The sequence below is a fragment of the Brachyhypopomus gauderio genome, chromosome 14 (genome assembly GCF_052324685.1).
Source record: "Brachyhypopomus gauderio isolate BG-103 chromosome 14, BGAUD_0.2, whole genome shotgun sequence".
Lineage (NCBI taxonomy): Eukaryota > Metazoa > Chordata > Actinopteri > Gymnotiformes > Hypopomidae > Brachyhypopomus > Brachyhypopomus gauderio.
Window position 1 is genome coordinate 4,390,649 of NC_135224.1, and position 20,704 is coordinate 4,411,352.

The 20,704-nt window shown below is 46.9% G+C and overlaps 2 protein-coding genes across 2 annotated transcripts in view; one reads left to right on the plus strand and one right to left on the minus strand.

The window, feature by feature from the left end:
- mylk4a (myosin light chain kinase family, member 4a) overlaps positions 1–12,470 on the minus strand; it is a 33,716-nt gene extending 21,246 nt beyond the window's left edge. Inside the window, exons 1-2 of the mRNA XM_076972010.1 lie at positions 12,427–12,470; positions 8,747–8,984 (exon numbers count right to left, since the gene is read on the minus strand). Of these exons, the coding sequence (XP_076828125.1) occupies positions 8,747–8,984; positions 12,427–12,455 (267 nt within the window). The 5' untranslated portion in view covers positions 12,456–12,470. The remainder of the gene's footprint in view (positions 1–8,746; positions 8,985–12,426) is intronic.
- On the plus strand, positions 9,353–20,424 carry wrnip1 (WRN helicase interacting protein 1). The gene is made up of 7 exons (XM_076972011.1): positions 9,353–10,042; positions 10,996–11,187; positions 12,470–12,711; positions 16,902–17,116; positions 18,694–18,849; positions 19,345–19,424; positions 19,916–20,424. The coding sequence occupies exons 1-7, from the start codon at positions 9,488–9,490 to the stop codon at positions 20,195–20,197; spliced, it is 1,722 nt and encodes a 573-aa protein (XP_076828126.1). The 5' UTR covers positions 9,353–9,487; the 3' UTR covers positions 20,198–20,424.
- The last annotated feature ends 280 nt before the right edge of the window (positions 20,425–20,704 follow it).

Here is a 20,704-nt window from a genome sequence, read left to right on the forward strand (position 1 = left end):
CCTCTACCTCCACTCAACACGTGACCTCTCCCTCCACTCAACACGTGACCTCTCCCTCCACTCAACACGTGACCTCTCCCTACACTCAACACGTGACCTCTCCCTCCACTCAACATGTGACCTCTCCCTCCACTCAGCACGTGACCTCTCCCTCCACTCAACACGTGACCTCTCCCTCCACTCAACACGTGACCTCTCCCTCCACTCAGCACGTGACCTCTCCCTCCACTCAACACGTGACCTCTCCCTACACTCAACACGTGACCTCTCCCTACACTCAACACGTGACCTCTCCCTCCACTCAACACGTGACCTCTACCTCCACTCATCACGTGACCTCTCCCTCCACTCTACACGTGACCTCTCCCTCCACTCATCACGTGACCTCTCCCTCCACTCAACACGTGACCTCTCCTTACACTCAACACGTGACCTCTCCCTCCACTCAACACGTGACCTCTCCCTCCACTCAACACGTGACCTCTCCCTCCACTCAACACGTGACCTCTCCCTCCACTCAGCACGTGACCTCTCCCTCCACTCAACACGTGACCTCTCCCTACACTCAACACGTGACCTCTCCCTACACTCAACACGTGACCTCTCCCTCCACTCAACACGTGACCTCTACCTCCACTCATCACGTGACCTCTCCCTCCACTCAACACGTGACCTCTCCTTACACTCAACACGTGACCTCTCCCTCCACTCAACACATGACCTCTCCCTCCACTCAACACATGACCTCTCCCTCCACTCATCACGTGACCTCTCCCTCCACTCAACACGTGATCTCTCCCTCCACTCAACACGTGACCTCTCCCTCCACTCATCACGTGACCTCTCCTTCCACTCATCACGTGACCTCTCCTTCCACTCATCACGTGACCTCTCCCTACACTCAACACGTGACCTCTCCCTCCACTCAACATGTGACCTCTCCCTCCACTCATCACGTGACCTCTCCCTACACTCAACACATGACCTCTCCCTCCACTCATCACGTGACCTCTCCTTCCACTCATCACGTGACCTTTCCCTCCACTCAACACGTGACCTCTCCCTCCACTCATCACGTGACCTCTCCCTACACTCAACACGTGACCTCTCCCTCCACTCATCATGTGACCTCTCCCTCCACTCAACACGTGACCTCTCCCTCCACTCATCACGTGACCTCTCCCTCCACTCATCATGTGACCTCTCCCTACACTCAACACGTGACCTCTCCCTCCACTCATCACGTGACCTCTCCTTCCACTCATCACGTTACCACCTGGACATACAACAGCTTCCCTGTATGTGTATGTACAGCCATTGGTACAGACCTCATCTGTCTTAGGCCCCGTCCACACGACGCCGGAGGTTTTTAAAAACGGAGGTTTTTGTCTCCGTTTTCAAAAATATCTCCGTCCACACGACACCGGAGGTTTTTAAAAACGGAGGTTTTTGTCTCCGTTTTAGCCTCCCGTCCACACGAAAACGGAGGTTTTTGAAAACGCCTTCCAAGGTGGAGACTTTTGAAAACTCCGGTCTCGGCGTTGTAGTGTGGACGGGGAAAACGCATGTTTAGGAAAACGCTGACGTCACATAGGGATTCTGCGCATGTCTTTTTTTGTTTACATTCGTTCAGCTTGTTCAGCATGGACAGCTCCGTGATTGCTTTCGTTGTCACTGCAATTGGCGGATTATTAACATGTGTACAGTTTAATTTAATGTTACTTTCGCATTACATAACACAGCGGAGGTGCCTAAATGCGCTGGGTTCAGTTTTTTCAAATCGTTCCCATAATCCCTTTCGTGTCATATTTGGTCGCTAAGTTTAGTGTTATAATGTCTGTAATGTGCTTGTGATAAAGTGCTATGTGATGAATGTGTCTGTACAATGTAAGCTTCTAATCGATGTATGTATGAGTGTTTTTAATGTGCTTGTCAAACCTACCACCCCCGTGTGTTCGTACTCATTCGATACCCCGCACCCATTCAATGTGTAAGTCCGAGTTCACAAGCATTACCCGTTGTGTTGAAACAGGGCTGCTTTCTAATAAAGAAAGCAAGTATTCAAAATGGCTCGTTCCCTGAATCAATCATCCAAACTACACGCTACATTATTGTTAACTTTGTAAATCCTGTAAAGCGCTTTGGGACAACGTGTGTTGTGAAAAGCGTTATACAAATATATTTGATTTAATTTGATTCTTCAAGTGTTTTGATGTCATTCTGTGGGAAGTACGATCGCCCTCTACTGGGCTGGCATGTTAATTGCAGCGTTTCACGGCTGCGTATCAGCTGCGTATCCATGCTGAACAAGCTGAGCGAATGTAAACAAAAAAAAAAAGACATGCGCAGACTCACTATGTGACGTCAGCGTTTTCCTAAACATGCGTTTTCCCCGTCCACACGAATACGCCGAGACCGGAGTTTTCAAAAGTCTCCACCTTGGAAGGCGTTTTCAAAAACCTCCGTTTTCAGTGACCGAAAACGCCGTTTTCGTGTGGACGGGAGGCTAAAAACCTCCGTTTTTAAAAACCTCCGGCGTCGTGTGGACGTAGATATTTTTGAAAACGGAGACAAATACCTCCGTTTTTAAAAACCTCCGGCGTCGTGTGGACGTAGATATTTTTGAAAACGGAGACAAAAACCTCCGTTTTTAAAAACCTCTGGCGTCGTATGGACGTAGATATTTTTGAAAACGGAGACAAAAACCTCCGTTTTTAAAAACCTCTGGCGTCGTGTGGACGTAGATATTTTTGAAAACGCTGATCGTGTGGACGGAGATATTTTTGAAAACGGAGACAAAAACCTCCGTTTTAAAAACCTCCGGCGTCGTGTGGACGGGGCCTTACATGTTGCAACAACACATTCACCATATTAACATATGACTGTAAACTTCTAATTCATGTAACCAGGCGACATATAACAGACATATAACAGATATATTGTGTCAGTTATGAGTAAATATTGCTCATATCCATCAACAGGCTGAAACGTTTCCTCCATCACAGGAAAGTCTACCAGGTCTTTTAGCCTCACATGTATGCATCTGTCAGTCTTTACAAGTGCAAAGAACAGAGAAGAAAGAGAACAACAACGTTCTGACAAACAATATTGAAATACTGAAACACTAAAATATTGAAACACTGTAATAGTGAAATACTGAAACACTGAAATACTGAAATTCCTGACAAATACCTCTGAAGCATCCCAAACTCTTTGTGGAGCACAGTGCCCTGTTTGCTAACCCCTTATGGCTGTGGTTAGGGTTTATTTCCCCAATACTGAATACAGTGCTTCATTAGGGCAGTGTGTAAGTACAGTAGCACCAAAACTCCTTTGGAACACAGCTAGTAATCTTCAAGCAACAGGCTAAACGTATAATATTCTGTATACTTTGCCCAAAATGAACCCGGTCCAGTGAGGTAATTACTAACCTATTTATATTTCTGCATGTCATGTAGCTGCTATGGAATAACGTGGACATGATGGATTTGTCTCTGTGTTTCCTGGGTCGCATGCCTCTGTTAGCATGTGATGGTTGCGTAGCGGTCTATAAATGCTCTCACTGTGCGTACGCGGACCGAAACCACGGTCAGGTGACGCCCTGAACGTTGGCCCACCTGCCAAACCCACATGATGAGGGAAGATATGTCTCACTCATCAACCAATCAGACGGACTCTCTGAAGTTTGCACTGATGCACAATTCAAAGTTTTATAAAAAAAGACATTCTACAAATAAAACCAAATTGAACTGAACTAAATTCAGTTGTACAACTGTCCACTATTGTAACATTAAAAACGTTTGTTGATTTCATTACATTACATTTATGCACAGTCATGTTTGTAGTTCAAGATTCTGATTTTTCTTACATTTACCTTTTCTGACTGGTAATTGCATTTTGCAGTGACATTCATCATTTTGCTAACGTCGAGATGCAGCGTGAGAGACATTGATAGAGCACAACTCATATCAGCGCTGTGTGTTCTCACCTAAACAGACCATGGCCCACGCAAACTTTCCGATGAACTCAAATAGATGCAACTCGAACAAATACATACTCACCAAAACTGACCTGGACCCACACAAACATTCTCACAAACTCCCACAAGCAACTGCTAACATGCTTGAACCTTCTCATTACCGCAAACTGTGATTTAACCCGAGACACCAGCCCAGGTGTCTGGAGGAGTCTGGAGGCTTCACTGCCCTCATTACGCCCTTTGAGGAGTGGAAAGGCTGTACCTGTGCATGTGAGGATGGTGAGGATGAGGAAGATCTGCTCTTCCTGCGGTACGAGAGCAGGTCCCAGAGCAGACGCCACAGGTAAGAGGCCATCAGACACACGCTTCCCACCAGCCAAATGTCTCTTCCCTTCAAGAAGTTCTCCGTGCTCTTGTCCCGTGGCCTGTACTGGAGGCTCTTAGTCAGCACGGCCCCTAGCACCGTCAGTACGGCCCCTAGCACCGTCAGTACGGCCCCTAGCACCGTCAGTACTGCTCCTAGCATGTCAGTACTGCTCTGTCGCTGGGACAAAACTCAGGTCTGTGACTCAAAGAGAGTGATCACAGTATGTGACTGGTGGTGACACCGTTATCCCCCTACAAACCACACAGGCCTCAGAACAATCCCAAGAATCACCTTCCCTGCACTGAAACATACCCATGCTCTCTCTCTCTCTCTCTCTCTCTCTCTCATTCTCTCTCTCTCTCTCTCTCTCTCTCATTCTCTCTTCCCCTACTCTCTAAGGGGACAAAAGTAGTTGTCCTGGTGACAGGCAGGAGACAGCTGCTGGAAGAGAAACCACCCTGCACCCTCAACCGCTAAGCTGAACCTTTCGCACTATGGTGTGTCCAAAGGAGAGAGTGTCCGGCTCCTTAGACAACTGCTGCTACCGACACAGGAGGTGACAAACGGCTCAGCGCACTTCCCCGCAAAAAGCCTTCCCGACCTTCTGAAGCACCACGCACCTACTCACACAGCAACGCACTCTCAGCACGATCCTGGTGTCACCAAACCCAAACGTTGTGTCAGCTTATCCTTGGCCGTCTGGGTGCTGGACAGTAGTTCTGACCACTGAGTGGCCATGGAGCCCAGTGACAAAGGGGCGGGGTCTCTGTGAGGTCTGCTGAAGCTCCCATGTGACTCTGTAGATGCTGGTTCCCTCAGAATTCAGGATGTAAATGCTGCTATTTTGCTTGTATAGCTGACACATGTCTGACCCATGGCTCATCTGGGCTTGTGGCCAGTTCTCGTCAGTCCCTGAATTCAATTGTAAGAAATGACAGTCTGGCCTTTGACCCAAACCTCTAGAGGTTTTTGGGTAGGGATCTTTTATCTTGCTCTCATTTTGGTGAAGACTTTTCACTGATTCATTTCAGTGCATCTGTCAAACCTCTCTCTAACTACAGTGATTGGGATTTGGGGATTAGTGCCTCTGGTGTTTCCTCTGCCTGAGTGCGGGGATTAACTCTCCCCCGGGTGAGTATAATCCCCGTGCCCCAGCAGAACACTGAACTGTGAGTGTGTGTGAGCAGCTACATGTAAATTGCCATACTGAGACTTAAAGTAAACCCACTGCAATGTAGACAAGACTCCGAAGTGTCCAAGACTTACAAGAGCTGCCAAGCATGTGAGTGGGGGGTGTTGTAAGACTTAGCCAAGAGCCAAGCATAATACTTACACAGATCACTGCATGCACACACACACACACACACACACACACACACACACACACACCAACACAGGTATGTGCACACACACACACACACACACACACACACACACACACACACACACACACACACACACACACACACACACACACATATTAAAAGGCATTTTACAGTTGTGATCAAATTTATTCAACCCCCAATGCTGCGAAGGGTTTTATGGAATTCAGTGCACATTTGTAATTGTGTTCATAATGAAATCTTACAAGGACTTGTTAAAGAACTAAATGCAACTAAGATAGCATCAATTTTTTTTGTCATAAAGTATTAAATGGCCTTTTTGTGATTTCTTCATTGACACAATTATTCAACCCCTTTACGACTACCACTCCTAAGAACAGAGGTTCATTCCAGTGTTTTCCATCAGGTATTGAAAACATCTGTGGATGTCAACGGGCAGCAATCAAGCATGATAAGCACCAATTAGGCAGATTTAAAAGGACTGTGATACTCAGCTCCTTCTAGACATCTACTGGTGTGTTTCCAAGCATGGTGAAGGCAAGAGAATGGTCCCAGAAGACAAGAGAAGAGGTTATTGCTCTTCACAAGAATGGCAATGGATATAAAAAGATTGCGAAGTTGTTAAATATTCCAAGAGACACTATCGGAAGTATCATTCGCAAGTTCAAGTTAAAGGGCACAGTGGAAACGTTACCTGGTCGTGGCAGAAAGAAGATCCTGACCGCGACTGCTGTGCGCTACCTGAAGCGTAATGTGGAGAAAAATCCCCGCGTGACTGCTAAGGAACTAAAAAAAGACCTGTCAGATGTGGGCACTGAAGTTTCAGCTCAGACAATAAGGCGCGCACTGCATAACGAAGACCTCCATGCCAGAACGCCCAGACGCACCCCCTTGCTGACTCCAAAGAACAAGAAAAGTCGACTGCAGTATGCCAAAAGTCATGTGGACAAGCCACAAAGGTTTTGGAACAGGTTTTGGAAACTAAATTAGAACTGTTTGGGACAATGGATCAGCGCTATGTTTGGAGAAGGAAGAACCAGGCTTATGAACAAAAGAACACCTTGCCTACTGTGAAGCATGGCGGGGGGTCAATTATGCTTTGGGGCTGTTTTGCTTCTAATGGTACAGGAAAGCTTCAACGTGTGCAGGGTACCATGAATTCCCTTCAGTACCAGGAGATCTTGGAGGAAAATGTGATGGAGTCAGTCACAAACCTGCGGCTTGGGAGACGTTGGACCTTCCAACAGGACAATGATCCGAAGCACACATCCAAGTCCACTAGAGCATGGTTGAACATGAAAGGCTGGAACATTCTAGAGTGGCCATCGCAATCACCAGACTTAAATCCAAATGAGAACCTCTGGTGGGACCTAAAGAAGGCAGTTGCAGTGGGCAAGCCTAAGAATGTGACTGAACTGGAGGCTTTTGCCCATGAAGAATGGGCTAAGATACCCATAGGTCGCTGCAAGACACTTGTGTCAAGCTATGCTTCACGCTTGAAAGCTGTCATAACTGGAAAAGGATGTTGTACTAAGTACTAAAAAATAATGTCACTAGGGGGTTGAATAAAACTGATAATGATGTGAGCACTGTAAAGACATTTGTGGTTATTCCATCATAAATATTATGTTATGTTTGTCTAATTTATAAGTGCCTCTTTGATATAATTGTAAATAAGATGACTGAAATGATCAAAATCAATGTCAAACTGGCCAAAACACTTTATTTCAGTGGGGGTTGAATAAATTTGATCACAACTGTATATATTTCATGGTGGTAGAAATGTTGATGATTTGATGAAAGTGTAGCATTTTGCATTTATGACATTATTTGTATTATTATACTGTTATTGTCATTTTGCCACAGGTTTTATACATGAGCTTATGTTCACTTGTGTTTTAATCTCAGACATTCAGCGTGTGTAGATCATGTGTAGATATCTTGAAATGATCTGTTAACTTTGAAATCATTCGGGGTACACTAGCATGTGCCTGGCCTGGATGTAAACGCTGTGTGTTGATTTTAAAGGCTTCCTTGAAAGGTGTGTGTGTGTGTGTGTGTGTGTGCCTGCCAGTAATAATATGTATCACGTGGCAACTTAGAATTAACTGTTGTTTCGATCCAATAGTTTATTCCTGGGTATTTGAAGTGGAGGGAGACCCACTAATCAGCACAGTACCATTATTGACAGACTGCAAAATACGCTCCGAACATAATACAAGTGATAGAGCGCCACCTGGTGGGTAAACTGCAAAGTCCACTAGATGGCGGTAACGTACCATCGAGGTGCCGTGAAACAGAGATCGTGAAATCGTGGCCTTCGGTCATGAAAATACTTGTAGGACTTTTATTTATCATGAAACGATATGAAACAGGTTTTCTGTTCTTTCAATCTTTGTAAGTCTTGGAGAAAATACCCAACAGTATAAATATTCAACAACAGCATGATAGATGGTCCTAGTCCAATGAGGTGGGCCGTAGTTTAGGAGTGTGTTGTAGTTCAGGTCATTTACAGTGTGCTGTAGTTCAGGTAATTTACAGTGTGCTGTAGTTCAGGTCATTTACAGTGTGTTGTAGTTCAGGTCATTTAGAGTGTGTTGTAGTTCAGGTCATTTAGAGTGTGCTGTAGTTCAGGTCATTTACAGTGCGTTGTAGTTCAGGTCATTTACAGTGTGCTGTAGTTCAGGTCATTTACAGTGTGTTGTAGTTCAAGTCATTTACAGTGTGTTGTAGTTCAGGTCATTTACAGTGTGCTGTAGTTCAGGTCATTTACAGTGTGCTGTAGTTCAGGTCATTTACAGTGTGTTGTAGTTCAAGTCATTTAGAGTGTGTTGTAGTTCAGGTCATTTAGAGTGTGTTGTAGTTCAGGTCATTTACAGTGTGCTGTAGTTCAGGTCATTTACAGTGTGCTGTAGTTCAGGTCATTTACAGTGTGCTGTAGTTCAGGCCAGGAGTGTTTCCAAAAATGTGTGTGACTCAACAGAACGTGCAGGCAAGGCCATTTTATGGGACCGGTTAGTTAGATGCTTCTCCTCTGTCATCTGGGTAGTGTATTACCTGCTGGTGATCCACCTCCAGTCCGCTGTGTTTCAGCTCCCAGAAGCAGCGCAAAGCCTCCCCTCTCTCCGGGTGCGGGGAGGAGGCCACCTTGCCCGGGCCGCTGCTGTCTGACCCCTGCCCTGCTCCCTGCGGTCTGACCGGCTCTAGAGGGGGTCTGCACGGGGCTGGAGCCCCAGGATTCACCCCCACCACTGGGGCAGATCCATGCCTCTCCACACAAGGGCAAAACTCGGAGCTGCAGCAACAGAATCAATTAGAGTGTCAGGCTACTGGGACAGAGTGTAACTCATGAAAAGGGTTAAAGGTTATAAATACGTGGTGATAAGTTAGGACTAGTAAGAATGACAAGACTTCAATATAAACATTGAGACATATTATTTAGAGTGGATCCTTATAACTTTAAGTGGTCCGAGTATTATTTTGGTTTTTTTCGTTATAGACCGACATAACTCGTGTTTATTTATTGCATTACTGTAACTGTTTTAAAATAGTTTAAAGTCCATTCGACAGAGGCAGCTTTATCAGTCAGCCTACAACTCCCACAATTCCTTTCAGGTTTATGACCTCTTAAAATATGTCAGGCACAACTGTTTAGTTTGTGAAGGGAAAATAATATGCCTAGAAACAAAACGCAAAACTATTAAAATAACAACCGTAACATATTTTATTTATAAAAAAAAAATAAATAAACAAAACGAAACCAAGTTATAAACCAACCCCTGACGCGCGATCCGAAACATGGCGGAGTCTGTGGACTCCGTGAGGTGTCCCGTGTGTTCCGGTGATTTTGACTCTAGCGGGATCAACGCACACCTGGACCTGTGCTTACTCAACCGGGCCGGGGAGGACGAGGTCCGTGAGACCGGACCGCCCGCCAAAAAGTCCCGCATTAACGTCCCACCTGAAAGCGGTGACGGGACGGGCACGCAGTCCAAAGCGAGACCGTCCGCTCCCGTGTTCTCCGTGTTCAACACCAGGTCTAAGGTTCCGGCGCAGGCGGACCGGGAGTCGTTAACGTGCAAACGTCCCGGTACCGACGGCGAGGCGACACCGACTCCGGAACCGAGCTCGGGACGGCCGGACGGGGGAGCGGCGGAGCGGCGGTCCAACGGAACCCCAGTGGGCGCGCTGCTGAACACGACCAAGCCCCTGGCGGACAGACTGAGACCCAGTGCGCTGGAGGAATATTTCGGGCAGAATAAAGTGGTGGGGGAGCAGACGCTACTGCGGGCCCTGCTGAACTCACAGGACATCCCGTCCCTCATCCTCTGGGGTCCGCCCGGCTGTGGCAAGGTCACTATTAGACCTATAAACCCATAAACCTGGTGTTGGTCTACATCAACATGTGCATGCATGGGAGGAGCACTATCTCAGTAATATGGTGGTCCTGTTGCCTAACCTCTGCCTGACTTTCAGAGGAGGCTACAAACTCATTTCTCCACAGATGAAATAAGTTAAACTTGACTAAATGAAATAAGTGGCTAATAGCCTAAATCAGGGGTAATCAATTAAATCTTTCCGCGGTCCATTTTTGGCAGATAGCTCAGACCTTAGGTCCGGGTCCGCGGTGGCGAACGAAAGTTGTTGAGCGGGGGGGTGGTGGCGAACGTAACACTCAAATGGGTGGTGAACGTAACACTCGTCTGAAAATAAATTCTCCGGTTTAAAATATAGTCTCCCGTTAAAATTTTTTTGGCATTTGGGTCCGTATCCAGTTAATCGGGAATGTGATTGGGTCCGGACAGGACGGCGTTCGGGTCCGGATCCGGACCGCGGTCCGCCATTTGGTGATACCTGGCCTAAATGATGGTGAATAGGTTCATTATCTCACACCGATATTTTAAAGTGGCTTCCTCCTCTTGAATGTTTAGGTTTTGTAACTATGACCTTCCTACATCCTTCCAAAATTAAAACCTTAGATGGCCGAGAAGCCTAATTATTCATTTGAATGGGCCTATGGAAAAATCAGAAAATGTACATATTGGAATCATTTCTGTTGTGTCAACCAAGAGAGTTTAAAGTCATTTAAAGTAAAGACTGCTGGGTTTGTTCCTCACACAGTTCCTCTTTTTCTCTTGACTGTGTCACGGTTTTGATGTTTGAGAATAGAAACATAATTTCTTTAAAAAAAATGTATTTATTTTATTTAGTTATTAAGATTTTGTTGTATATATGTCAGGAAACTTACAGTTAATCTTACAGTTAATTTCTAAATGTGCGAAATAGTTTGTTTTTGTCATTCGCAGACGACCCTCGCTCACATCATCGCAAGTGCCAGTAAGAAGACCACAACACGCTTTGTGACCCTCTCGGCCACCAGCGCATCGACCAGCGAGGTGCGAGAGGTCATCAAACAAGCCCAGAACGAGCTCCGCCTCTGTCGGAGGAGAACCATCCTCTTCATCGATGAAATTCATCGTTTCAACAAATCCCAGCAGGTCAGTTCATAGTAAATGAATCTGAAGTTCTATAAAGCTGTTAAATTAAATCTGTGAAATTTGTTGTTGTGTAATGTATTATCTTTTTAAAGAAGAAGTTAGAGGTGAAGACTACAAGACCTTCTTATGAAAACAAAACTGATTGGACACCAGAATAGAATAATAGAATATACAATAATTTGAATGTTTAAAGTCATCAAAAGCCCATGTGATTGCATAAGCCCATGTATGCTTATAACATTTACATGCAACACGTACAAACAAACACGAGGTGTATAGCAGTCGGGGTTCTGAGAGTCGTCATTATTGTAAGCGTTACGCAAGGCCCGGGACTTTAGTATGAAACATGATGTGGTGTGGCGTTTGAGAGCAGGCAGCTATTCCATGGACCACCAGGTGTGTGGTGTGTGTGACCCCTGATCCCCTGGGGCCCCTGGGGGCTGCCCTCAGGGAAGGAACAGACTGCTGAAAATAGGCCCGGAGGCGTGACTCCCGGAGAGAGGCCGCCCGTGGGATCTCCCTCTCCTCCTCTGTTTGCTTTGGTTTCAAGGGTTCTAAATTCAGGTCCACAACCAGGAGAGATTAGAGGCTTATTCCCTGTGTTATTTTGGAACTAAATAAGTCCTTCTGTGCTGTAAAATAATATGCGGTGTTAGATAACCCCCCCCCCCCAAACACAGAGGCCAGATTGTTCAAGACTCAAAAGAGTGGCCATGCCAGAGAGTTCTGTTGAAGATGATGATGTGTAACCACGTCCTGACCTAACGAGCCAGGTGCCCCAGCTCAGCCCTCCAGATCTGGCCAAGGTGCCCAGCATGTGAATCTTCTGAGAGGAGCAGGCCAGTATTGTGGTTCTCACGCGAGAGGGGCTCTTAAGAGCGTGTGACTGTCCGCCGTGGTCCGAGTGTCGACAGGGAGAGCTACGCAGCCGGTGCTGAATAAATTCACAGAGTTGACCCGAGTCTGGCTGGATAGACACTGAATTGGACCATACAGCATTGGGGATGATTCTGTGAGCGCTCGATTGTGCGGCTGTTGGATTCTGTGAGGGTTAGATGCATGGATGCTGTCTTGGCAAAGAGTGGGGGGACAGAATACTCATTTTACACTGCAGCAACTTGAGCTGAGCTCTAGTTATCAGCACTTCAAGAGCTTTTTCTAATAATGATGGTCACACATAATATTTACCACAATATGCAAACTCCATCTCCAAGCCCCTCCTCCTAGTCAAGTACTGACCTTTGCCCCTGTGGGATGATAAGGACCATTTTGCCCTGGTCAGGACACGTTCCTGCCCCACGTGGAGTGCGGGACGATCACGCTGATGGGGGCGACCACGGAGAACCCCTCCTTCCAGGTGAACAGTGCGCTGCTGAGTCGCTGCAGGGTCCTAGTGCTGGAGAAGTTGAGCGTGGAGGCGATGACCTCGATACTGCGCCGTGCCGTCGGGATCCTCGGCCTGCGCGTGCTGCCGGACAAAGATCTGGAGGAGAGCTGCTCCCCTACCGCAGAGCAGAGCTCAGAGTAAGTGTGTGTGTGTGAGAGTGTGTGTGTGTGCTGCCAGGTCCAGTAGTGCGCCCTTGTTATCATAGCATGCGTTGAATCCCACCTGGAAGCTAGTGGCTGCGCTCTGATTGGTTGAGAGTGGGCTCTAGCCACGCCTCTGATCCTGCCCATCTTGACTCGTTTAGGTAATTTATTCATTAGTCTGGCATTGGGAACTTGAATGGGTTTTTCCAGCCTTCTACATGTTGTCCAGTGTGCTAGCCAGAGAATGAAAGACCGTGTGTGTGTGTGTGTGTGTGTGTGTGTGTGTGTGTCAGGTTTAAGGCCTGCTATACTAGTACCTCCCTAAGTAAACATGACGCCGGTTGGAGCTGATGTCGGCTAAAGGCGAACAGGCACGCGGAGCCGAGAGGTTTAGGAGACGACTGACGTCTTAAACACACGACCAAAGTCACACCACAACTCCCCATGGAGTCACGTTCATGTCGTAGCAAACGTGCTTGGTTGACATGATGACAGGGTCCTATGTGGACACCTTTATTTATGTAAGACGAAGCCCTTACTGCTACATCTTTGTGGTGATTTTTAAGCCTCTGCATAACCAGAAGGAGTAGGAGTGATTGGACTGGTATCTCTAACAAGAGTTAATGAAACATTAGCCTGTTACTCTGCTGCTAGGTTCAGTGATTAGGGGCTCGTACTTTAGTGTGAAGTCTAAATGTCTCCAGAAAATTGTTTTACTACATTATTAAATATGGGTTCCTACCGTACAGGTGAGGGGTTCCTACCGTACAGGTGTAGAGTTCCTACCGTACAGGTGTAGAGTTCCTACCGTACAGGTGTAGAGTTCCTACCGTACACATCAATATTAGTTGGAAACGTAACTGCCTGGAACCCCTTTTCCCCAAGAGCCAAAGTAAATTTAAAGCATTAATCACAACCTAAAATGTCATGTTCATTACAGGCAGACGCTTGCTGTCACTGGCCCATTAGATGCACATATATTACAGGTGCGTTTTACAGACATAGCTCAGTGGCTGTTACGTTTGGTTGAGGACGTTGTCGACACCCCAGTGGCCCTGACGGGGTAGTGCACGTCCCGGTCGTGTGAGCGTCTCGCATACAGCGGTGTTGCGGGACGTTTTATAGTGAAACATCACTCATCCTGCCTGCGTTATTAACACCTACGAGAATCGCAGCGATCAAACGTGTTCTGACTCGTACGACCTTTTCCCCTCTGGCTGGTGTCTGGGTCCGCATATCGGGTTTAAGAGAGCCACTGGTCATTTGTCATGACGATGACATGAACAATGACATGAACCTCACACTGCCCCCCCTTAACTAGACCGAAGTAATCGATTCTATAAAAATCTTGTTGATGAATCTTAACGAGGTGTGGAATGGCGTGTGATGGTTTATTGCCATGCCGTACATTTGCCATTCATTAGCTGTTGAAAGCGCTCTGCTGTGTACCGTTACCTGTGGTGCTGCAAAGCATGCTGGGAGATCCTGGTTACGGATGACCACTGGCACTGACGGTCCGGGCTCTCCCTATGAAAGACAACAGAAACTTTGGAATGGAGAAATGGATGCTGGGAATCGTAACCGTCACCGTAACAGGGGTTATGGGTCTGCTGTGTGTTTGCGGCACGGTTCAAACATGTCTATGGTCTTCACTGAGATGCTTCAGCCATCTTGTGTGTTGTATTTAGACCTTTATTGCTGTGAATGGTTGCGTGAATGGGGGAAAAAAGGCTGAATAGTCAGGGTCTCAATATTGCAGGTCTTTAATTCACATTATTTCTTCTGTGATTTCAAACCAAACTGCTGAATTATGGTCACTGCACATTAGCCGCTTGGTTTTGGCCGTGGACAGGTACATCTGTAAAACGACGGATATTTCTGACCTTTCTCTTAATTTAGACTCTCCAACACGTATAAATCTGGGACTGAAGATCTGTGTCGCACATCCTCCATGTAGATTCTGTGACCTTACGTCGATTCGTGACCTTACGTCGGTTAAAGACCTCGCTGTGGTTCGTGTTCTTCCGTATTTGGGTTCGGTTTTCATGTGCCCAAGACTTTTGTGGCATTTACTCCCTGCTTGTGTTTGTCGTCTGGACGTTAAAACGGGGACGGAGTTCACAGCGATGCACACTGTGTACAGCCAGAAATGTCAGCTGGGAATGTCCGGCATGTTGGAGAGTGTAGGTCTAGTGGTCATGTCCTGTTGGGGGGGGGGGGGGCTGGGGGGGGTTTAATCCCCTGCTGCGGTTAGAGCGTTCATTTGGTTCTGATCCATCTACAGCCTGAGACTTCTGTCTTCTTTCTCGCTAGTGTCACCCAACACCTAGAAGGACTGTGTGTTCTTCTCACATCCATCTGTCGTCAACCTTTTCTGCAGCCGTAGCAGAGAGTCCAGCACAAGTCCTGACTCCTTGGAAAAACCCGGGAATCATGATTAAATCATGATTCAAGTTCATGAAGGAAGAGTGTACCGTGTAAGTCCTGACTCCTTGGGAAAACCCGGGAATCATGATTAAATCATGATTCAAGTTCATGAAGGAAGAGTGTACCGTGTAAGTCCTGACTCCTTGGAAAAACCCGGGAATCATGATTAAATCACGATTCAAGTTCATGAAGGAAGAGTGTACCGTGTAAGTCCTGACTCCTTGGGAAAACCCGGGAATCATGATTAAATCATGATTCAAGTTCATGAAGGAAGAGTGTACCGTGTAAGTCCTGACTCCTTGGAAAAACCCGGGAATCATGATTAAATCATGATTCAAGTTCATGAAGGAAGAGAGTACCGTGTAAGTCCTGACTCCTTGGGAAAACCCGGGAATCATGATTAAATCATGATTCAAGTTCATGAAGGAAGAGTGTACCGTGTAAGTCCTGACTCCTTGGAAAAACCCGGGAATCATGATTAAATCATGATTCAAGTTCATGAAGGAAGAGAGTACCGTGTAAGTCCTGACTCCTTGGGAAAACCCGGGAATCATGATTAAATCATGATTCAAGTTCATGAAGGAAGAGTGTACCGTGTAAGTCCTGACTCCTTGGAAAAACCCGGGAATCATGATTAAATCATGATTCAAGTTCATGAAGGAAGAGTGTACCGTGTAAGTCCTGACTCCTTGGAAAAACCCGGGAATCATGATTAAATCATGATTCAAGTTCATGAAGGAAGAGTGTACCGTGTAAGTCCTGACTCCTTGGAAAAACCCGGGAATCATGATTCAAGTTCATGAAGGAAGAGTGTACCGTGTAAGAAAATAATGGGATAGGTTGTAAAAATGACCATGACACTAGATAATTCAGAGCACTTTTTACACTTTTTAGTAGAATAAAACTACACAAGGACGTGAAGTGTCCGTGCGTGCCAGCCAAGGTTCCCTCTCAGTTGTAGCTACAACTTACACGTTTGTTTTTCAGGAGTGCTGTGCTCTACCTGACGGAGGAGGCTTAGGGTGGAGGGGATCTTATTCCTTTGGGGGTTATTGTGTGCATGAAGATTACAGTGGTGGTGTTTATATTTGGTCACTGCTTTCTAGTGGACGTATCGCTGTTTGATCCGTGCTCAGGTTACACCCCAGTCGTGTGTAAGACCCTGGTGCCTCTCAGCATTACTGACTCACCTTTCCTACCAGCTTGTGCTGCTGTGATCATCAGACAGGCATTGGCAGGCAGAGGAGATCATGAGCAGGGCGGGGTCATCCCTCTGAGGCTCCTCCCATCAACACAGCGTGGCCAATCATGCTCTCCTCATCATCAGGTCATTCATCGATCCCTTTATGAGTTTAACGTAGCGTGCAGGAACAGAAAAAACACTGTCTGGATTGTTGCAAACGAGCTGTGTCTTCCTCTCTGATAAAAGTGGACTGGAGGTCACGTGTTGCTATGCAGGAGGTCACGTGTTGCTATGCAGGGCTTCCACTGCAATTCGAGCTGGAGATTCAGACACTGTAATGCCAGGAGTCTGGCAGCCGAGAACAAGCTGAGGTGTCTTAGTGGTGGTTAACCCCTGACACGCCACGGCCCTCCCAGCAGGTCCAAACCCTCATGTCTCATGTTCGTAGCCACATAATTGAATAATGACCAGCAGTTAATGACTCGTTTATTCATCTTGTGGTAAATAACAAGCTTGGTGTCCCCGAGCGTAGGACCCTTCGTGGACGGTGGTGTGAGCACTGTTTTGTGTTCAGGCCGCAGGTGTGCATCGAGCAGAACGCCCTGGACACCATCGCCCACCTGTGTGACGGGGACGCCCGAGCGGCTCTGAACGGGCTTCAGCTCGCCGTGCAGGCCTGCGTAGCCAAGGCAACCGCCTCGGGGCCCCGCCCCCCCCAGTGCATCCTGGTCCAGGAGGAGCACGTCAAAGAGGGCCTGCAGAGATCGCACATCCTCTACGACAAAGCAGGCAAGTCACTGACCTGCACACACGTTCAGATGATGCACCCTCAGTCTCGCCTACCATAGTATGAGCCCTCCAAAGTCATGAGATTGCTTTAGGAGTGTTTAAAAATGCCTACCGTATGAATCTGATTAGTTTCAACCAGAGTTTCTCCTCTGAGGGTCTTTTGAGTACCTTCCAGACAATACGTCAGTTCCATCTAGATCAAGGGGCCCTACCTCTTCAGATCTTCTAGGGCTCCTATACACAGGCCCTTTCCCCTTCAGTTGTGTCCTGTATGGCTGTGGTTCCCAGAAATGAACTCCACTCGCTGTGCTAATGAAGTAATCCTGCACTCTCATGCCTGGCATTCTGCTGCATTAGTGTTATTGCTAGTGCTAATTCAAGCCCTGCTGGTCAGCACATTTCCGTCTCGTAGTGTCAACAGGAAGGTCTTGAGCCACATGAGAGTTTAGGCTGGTGAATTTGAGAGCGTGGTGGAATATCACTGTTAGATGTGCATCACGTTTTAAATTTACAGCATTTAGGAGAAGCTTCTAGCCACAGCGCCTTCCCAGTATCGCTTAGCTTGCTCGCTAGGAGAAATGCTGATGCTAGCTTACTAGACCTGATGCCGTTAAGGTAGAGAACTGTCAGAATTCAATAAGAATACAGGACTTCTGAATATGTTGCGGGGAAGACAGGAAGTCAGTGGAGGTGTGTGTGGACTCGGTGAAGAGGTGTGTGTGGACTCGGTGAAGAGGTGTGTGTGGACTCGGTGAAGAGGTGTGTGTGGACTCGGTGAAGAGGTGTGTGTGGACTCGGTGAAGAGGTGTGTGTGGACTCAGTGGGGAGGTGTGTGTGGACTCAGTGGGGAGGTGTGTGTGGTTTGTCCCACAGAATTCAGGGTGAGTTTTAAAGGCCTAGGGGCGTGTGCAGGGATGCCTGCCAAGATGGAGGTCCAGTGGTCTAGTCCTGAGATGGAGGTCCAGTGGTCTAGTCCTGAGATGGAGGTCCAGTGGTCTAGTCCTGAGATGGAGGTCCAGTGGTCTAGTCCTGAGATGGAGGTGCAGTGGTCTAGTCCTGAGATGGAGGTGCAGTGGTCTAGTCCTGAGATGGAGGTCCAGTGGTCTAGTCCTGAGATGGAGGTGCAGTGGTCTAGTCCTGAGATAGTGAGGAACTGGACTAGCATCTGTGGTCCATTCCTGCAGAGATCTGCATGTCTGGGTCACGTTTGTTGGACAGGAACACACCTAGATGTTTAGACAGGACCAGGACCACACCTGCATTTTCACAAGTTGTGGTAAGTGAGTTTTCAAAGGAGATGTTCAGATCTTGGTACAGGTAGTGTCCCCCAGGTGTGTAATAGTTCTGACTTGCTGGGGTTCAGTTTCAGGTGCTGGAGATCCATCCATGTTGAGGTTTAAGATCTAGACAGTATAAAAGTCTAGGACTACTGATTACTGCCATACTGACAGCAGAAATATATAACATTTTATACATTGAAATATGAAATCTATCTGAAATTTATTTTATCATAGGAGATTAATAAATCACTGTGCACTTCATAGTAATAGATAACCAGAGTGTACCTCCCTTTGTAGGTGAGGAGCATTACAACTGCATCTCAGCCCTGCACAAGTCCATGAGAGGCTCAGATGAGAATGCTGCCCTCTACTGGCTGGGACGCATGTTGGAAGGTGGTGAAGACCCACTGTATGTTGCTCGCCGGCTGGTCCGCTTCTCCAGCGAGGACGTGGGTAAGACACCGAGCATAGTCACCATGTCCGTCTGGAGTGTCACCGTGTCCGTCTAAATGTGTCTGGAGTATCACTGTGTCCGTCTGAATGTGTCCGGAGTGTCACCGTGTCCGTCTGATTGTGTCCGGAGTGTCACCGTGTCCATCTGGAGTGTCACCGTGTCCGTCTGATTGTGTGTTTTCTGTTTGTTTTGTTTTTGTTTGTTTCACACTTTCAGTATTTAGCAGACATCCCATATTTATTTTACAAAATTTACAAAAGTGCATTGTCATCTGCTCATAGAATCATCTACTCAGGTATCCTAGCCAATACAGTAGGTTAAAGTTCAAGACTGTCAAACTAGAATACAGTTGAAATACCTAGACGCTGACCCCTAGACACTGATCCCTAGATGTGTGGAGTTAGCACATGTTCTGTATCAGACAGTGTTAGATGCAGTAATAAACTAAACTAAACAGTAAGTGCTAAAGTTTGTCTTCTTGTCTCTCTCCACAGGACTAGCGGACCCAGCTGCGCTTCCCCAGGCCGTGTCTGCCTTCCAGGCCTGTCACTTCATCGGCATGCCCGAGTGTGAGGTAGCGTCCGCACACAGCAACACACAGTTAGCACAGCTGTAGTGTACGTTAGCGCAGCTGTAGCGCCCGTTAGCACAGGGCTAAACGAGGATTCCAGTAGGGGAGCCGGTCATCAGATTAATAGCACTGTTTAAGAACCCAACAATACTTAATATACACAGAACAACAGCACAGTGGTACAGGGTAGACGGCGGTCACAAGCACATGGAGATGGCATGTAGTTGTAGGCTACAGATATAATGTTTGTGTTTGGATTTGAATGTGTAAAGATAACAGTGTCTGGTGCCATGTCGGGTTGCCTAGTAAAGCAGATGGTGGGTGTATATTTCATCGGTGGGGGTAGATGGTGCAGGTAGATGGTGGGTGTATGTTTCACTGGTGGAGGTAGATGGTGGAGGTAGTTGATGGAGGTAGATTTCATCAGTGGAGGTAGTTGGTGGGGGTATATTTCACCTGTTTGTCTTTCTCTTTCCTTCCTCGACCATCTGCAGGTGATCTTAGCCCAGTGTGTGGTCTACCTGGCCAGGGCTCCCAAGTCTGTGGAGGTGTATAAGGCGTACAACGGCGTGAAGGCCTGTCTGAGGAGCCACAAAGGCCCCTTACCTTCTGTACCCCTTCATCTCCGCAACGCCCCCACCAGGCTGATGAAGGACCTGGGCTATGCTAAAGACTACAAGTACAACCCAGCATTCAAGGGGCCAGTGGACCAATCATACCTCCCTGAGGAACTCCGCGGGATCAACTTTTTCACCTGGAAACCCTCTGACCTCTGATCTGCTGTCTGTTGTAGATGGTGATATCTGGGTTAAACTTTTTTGCTACTGTTCATGTACCTGTCAAATGAAAAACATTTCCACCTAGAATACGCTTGTCTTTGTTTATATCTGAAAGGCTATTCACGCTCTGTGACCAGTTAGAACAGTACCTGCACCTTTTCGCGTTGTTTCTCCTGTTAACATGTTGTATAAATTATCTAATAAATAGTGATTTTTGGCTGTTAGTGCTTTAAAATAATTTATTGAAATTGATGCCATGACTTTTACAGGGTACCCGCGGGTCCTTAAAAAGTCTTAAAATGTCTTAAATTTAGTTTTCCATATTCAAGGCCTAAATATGTCTTAAAATGTCTGGAATTTTATGAGGGGAGGCATTAAATTATCATAAGTGTGTGTTGTTCAGTTGTTCTGGCGCGATGTGAACTTTGCCAAACTAGCGCTAGGACCATGCAGAAAATAACCGCTCCAGGGTCCTAGTGCTAGATTCCTAGCGCTGGAGTATAC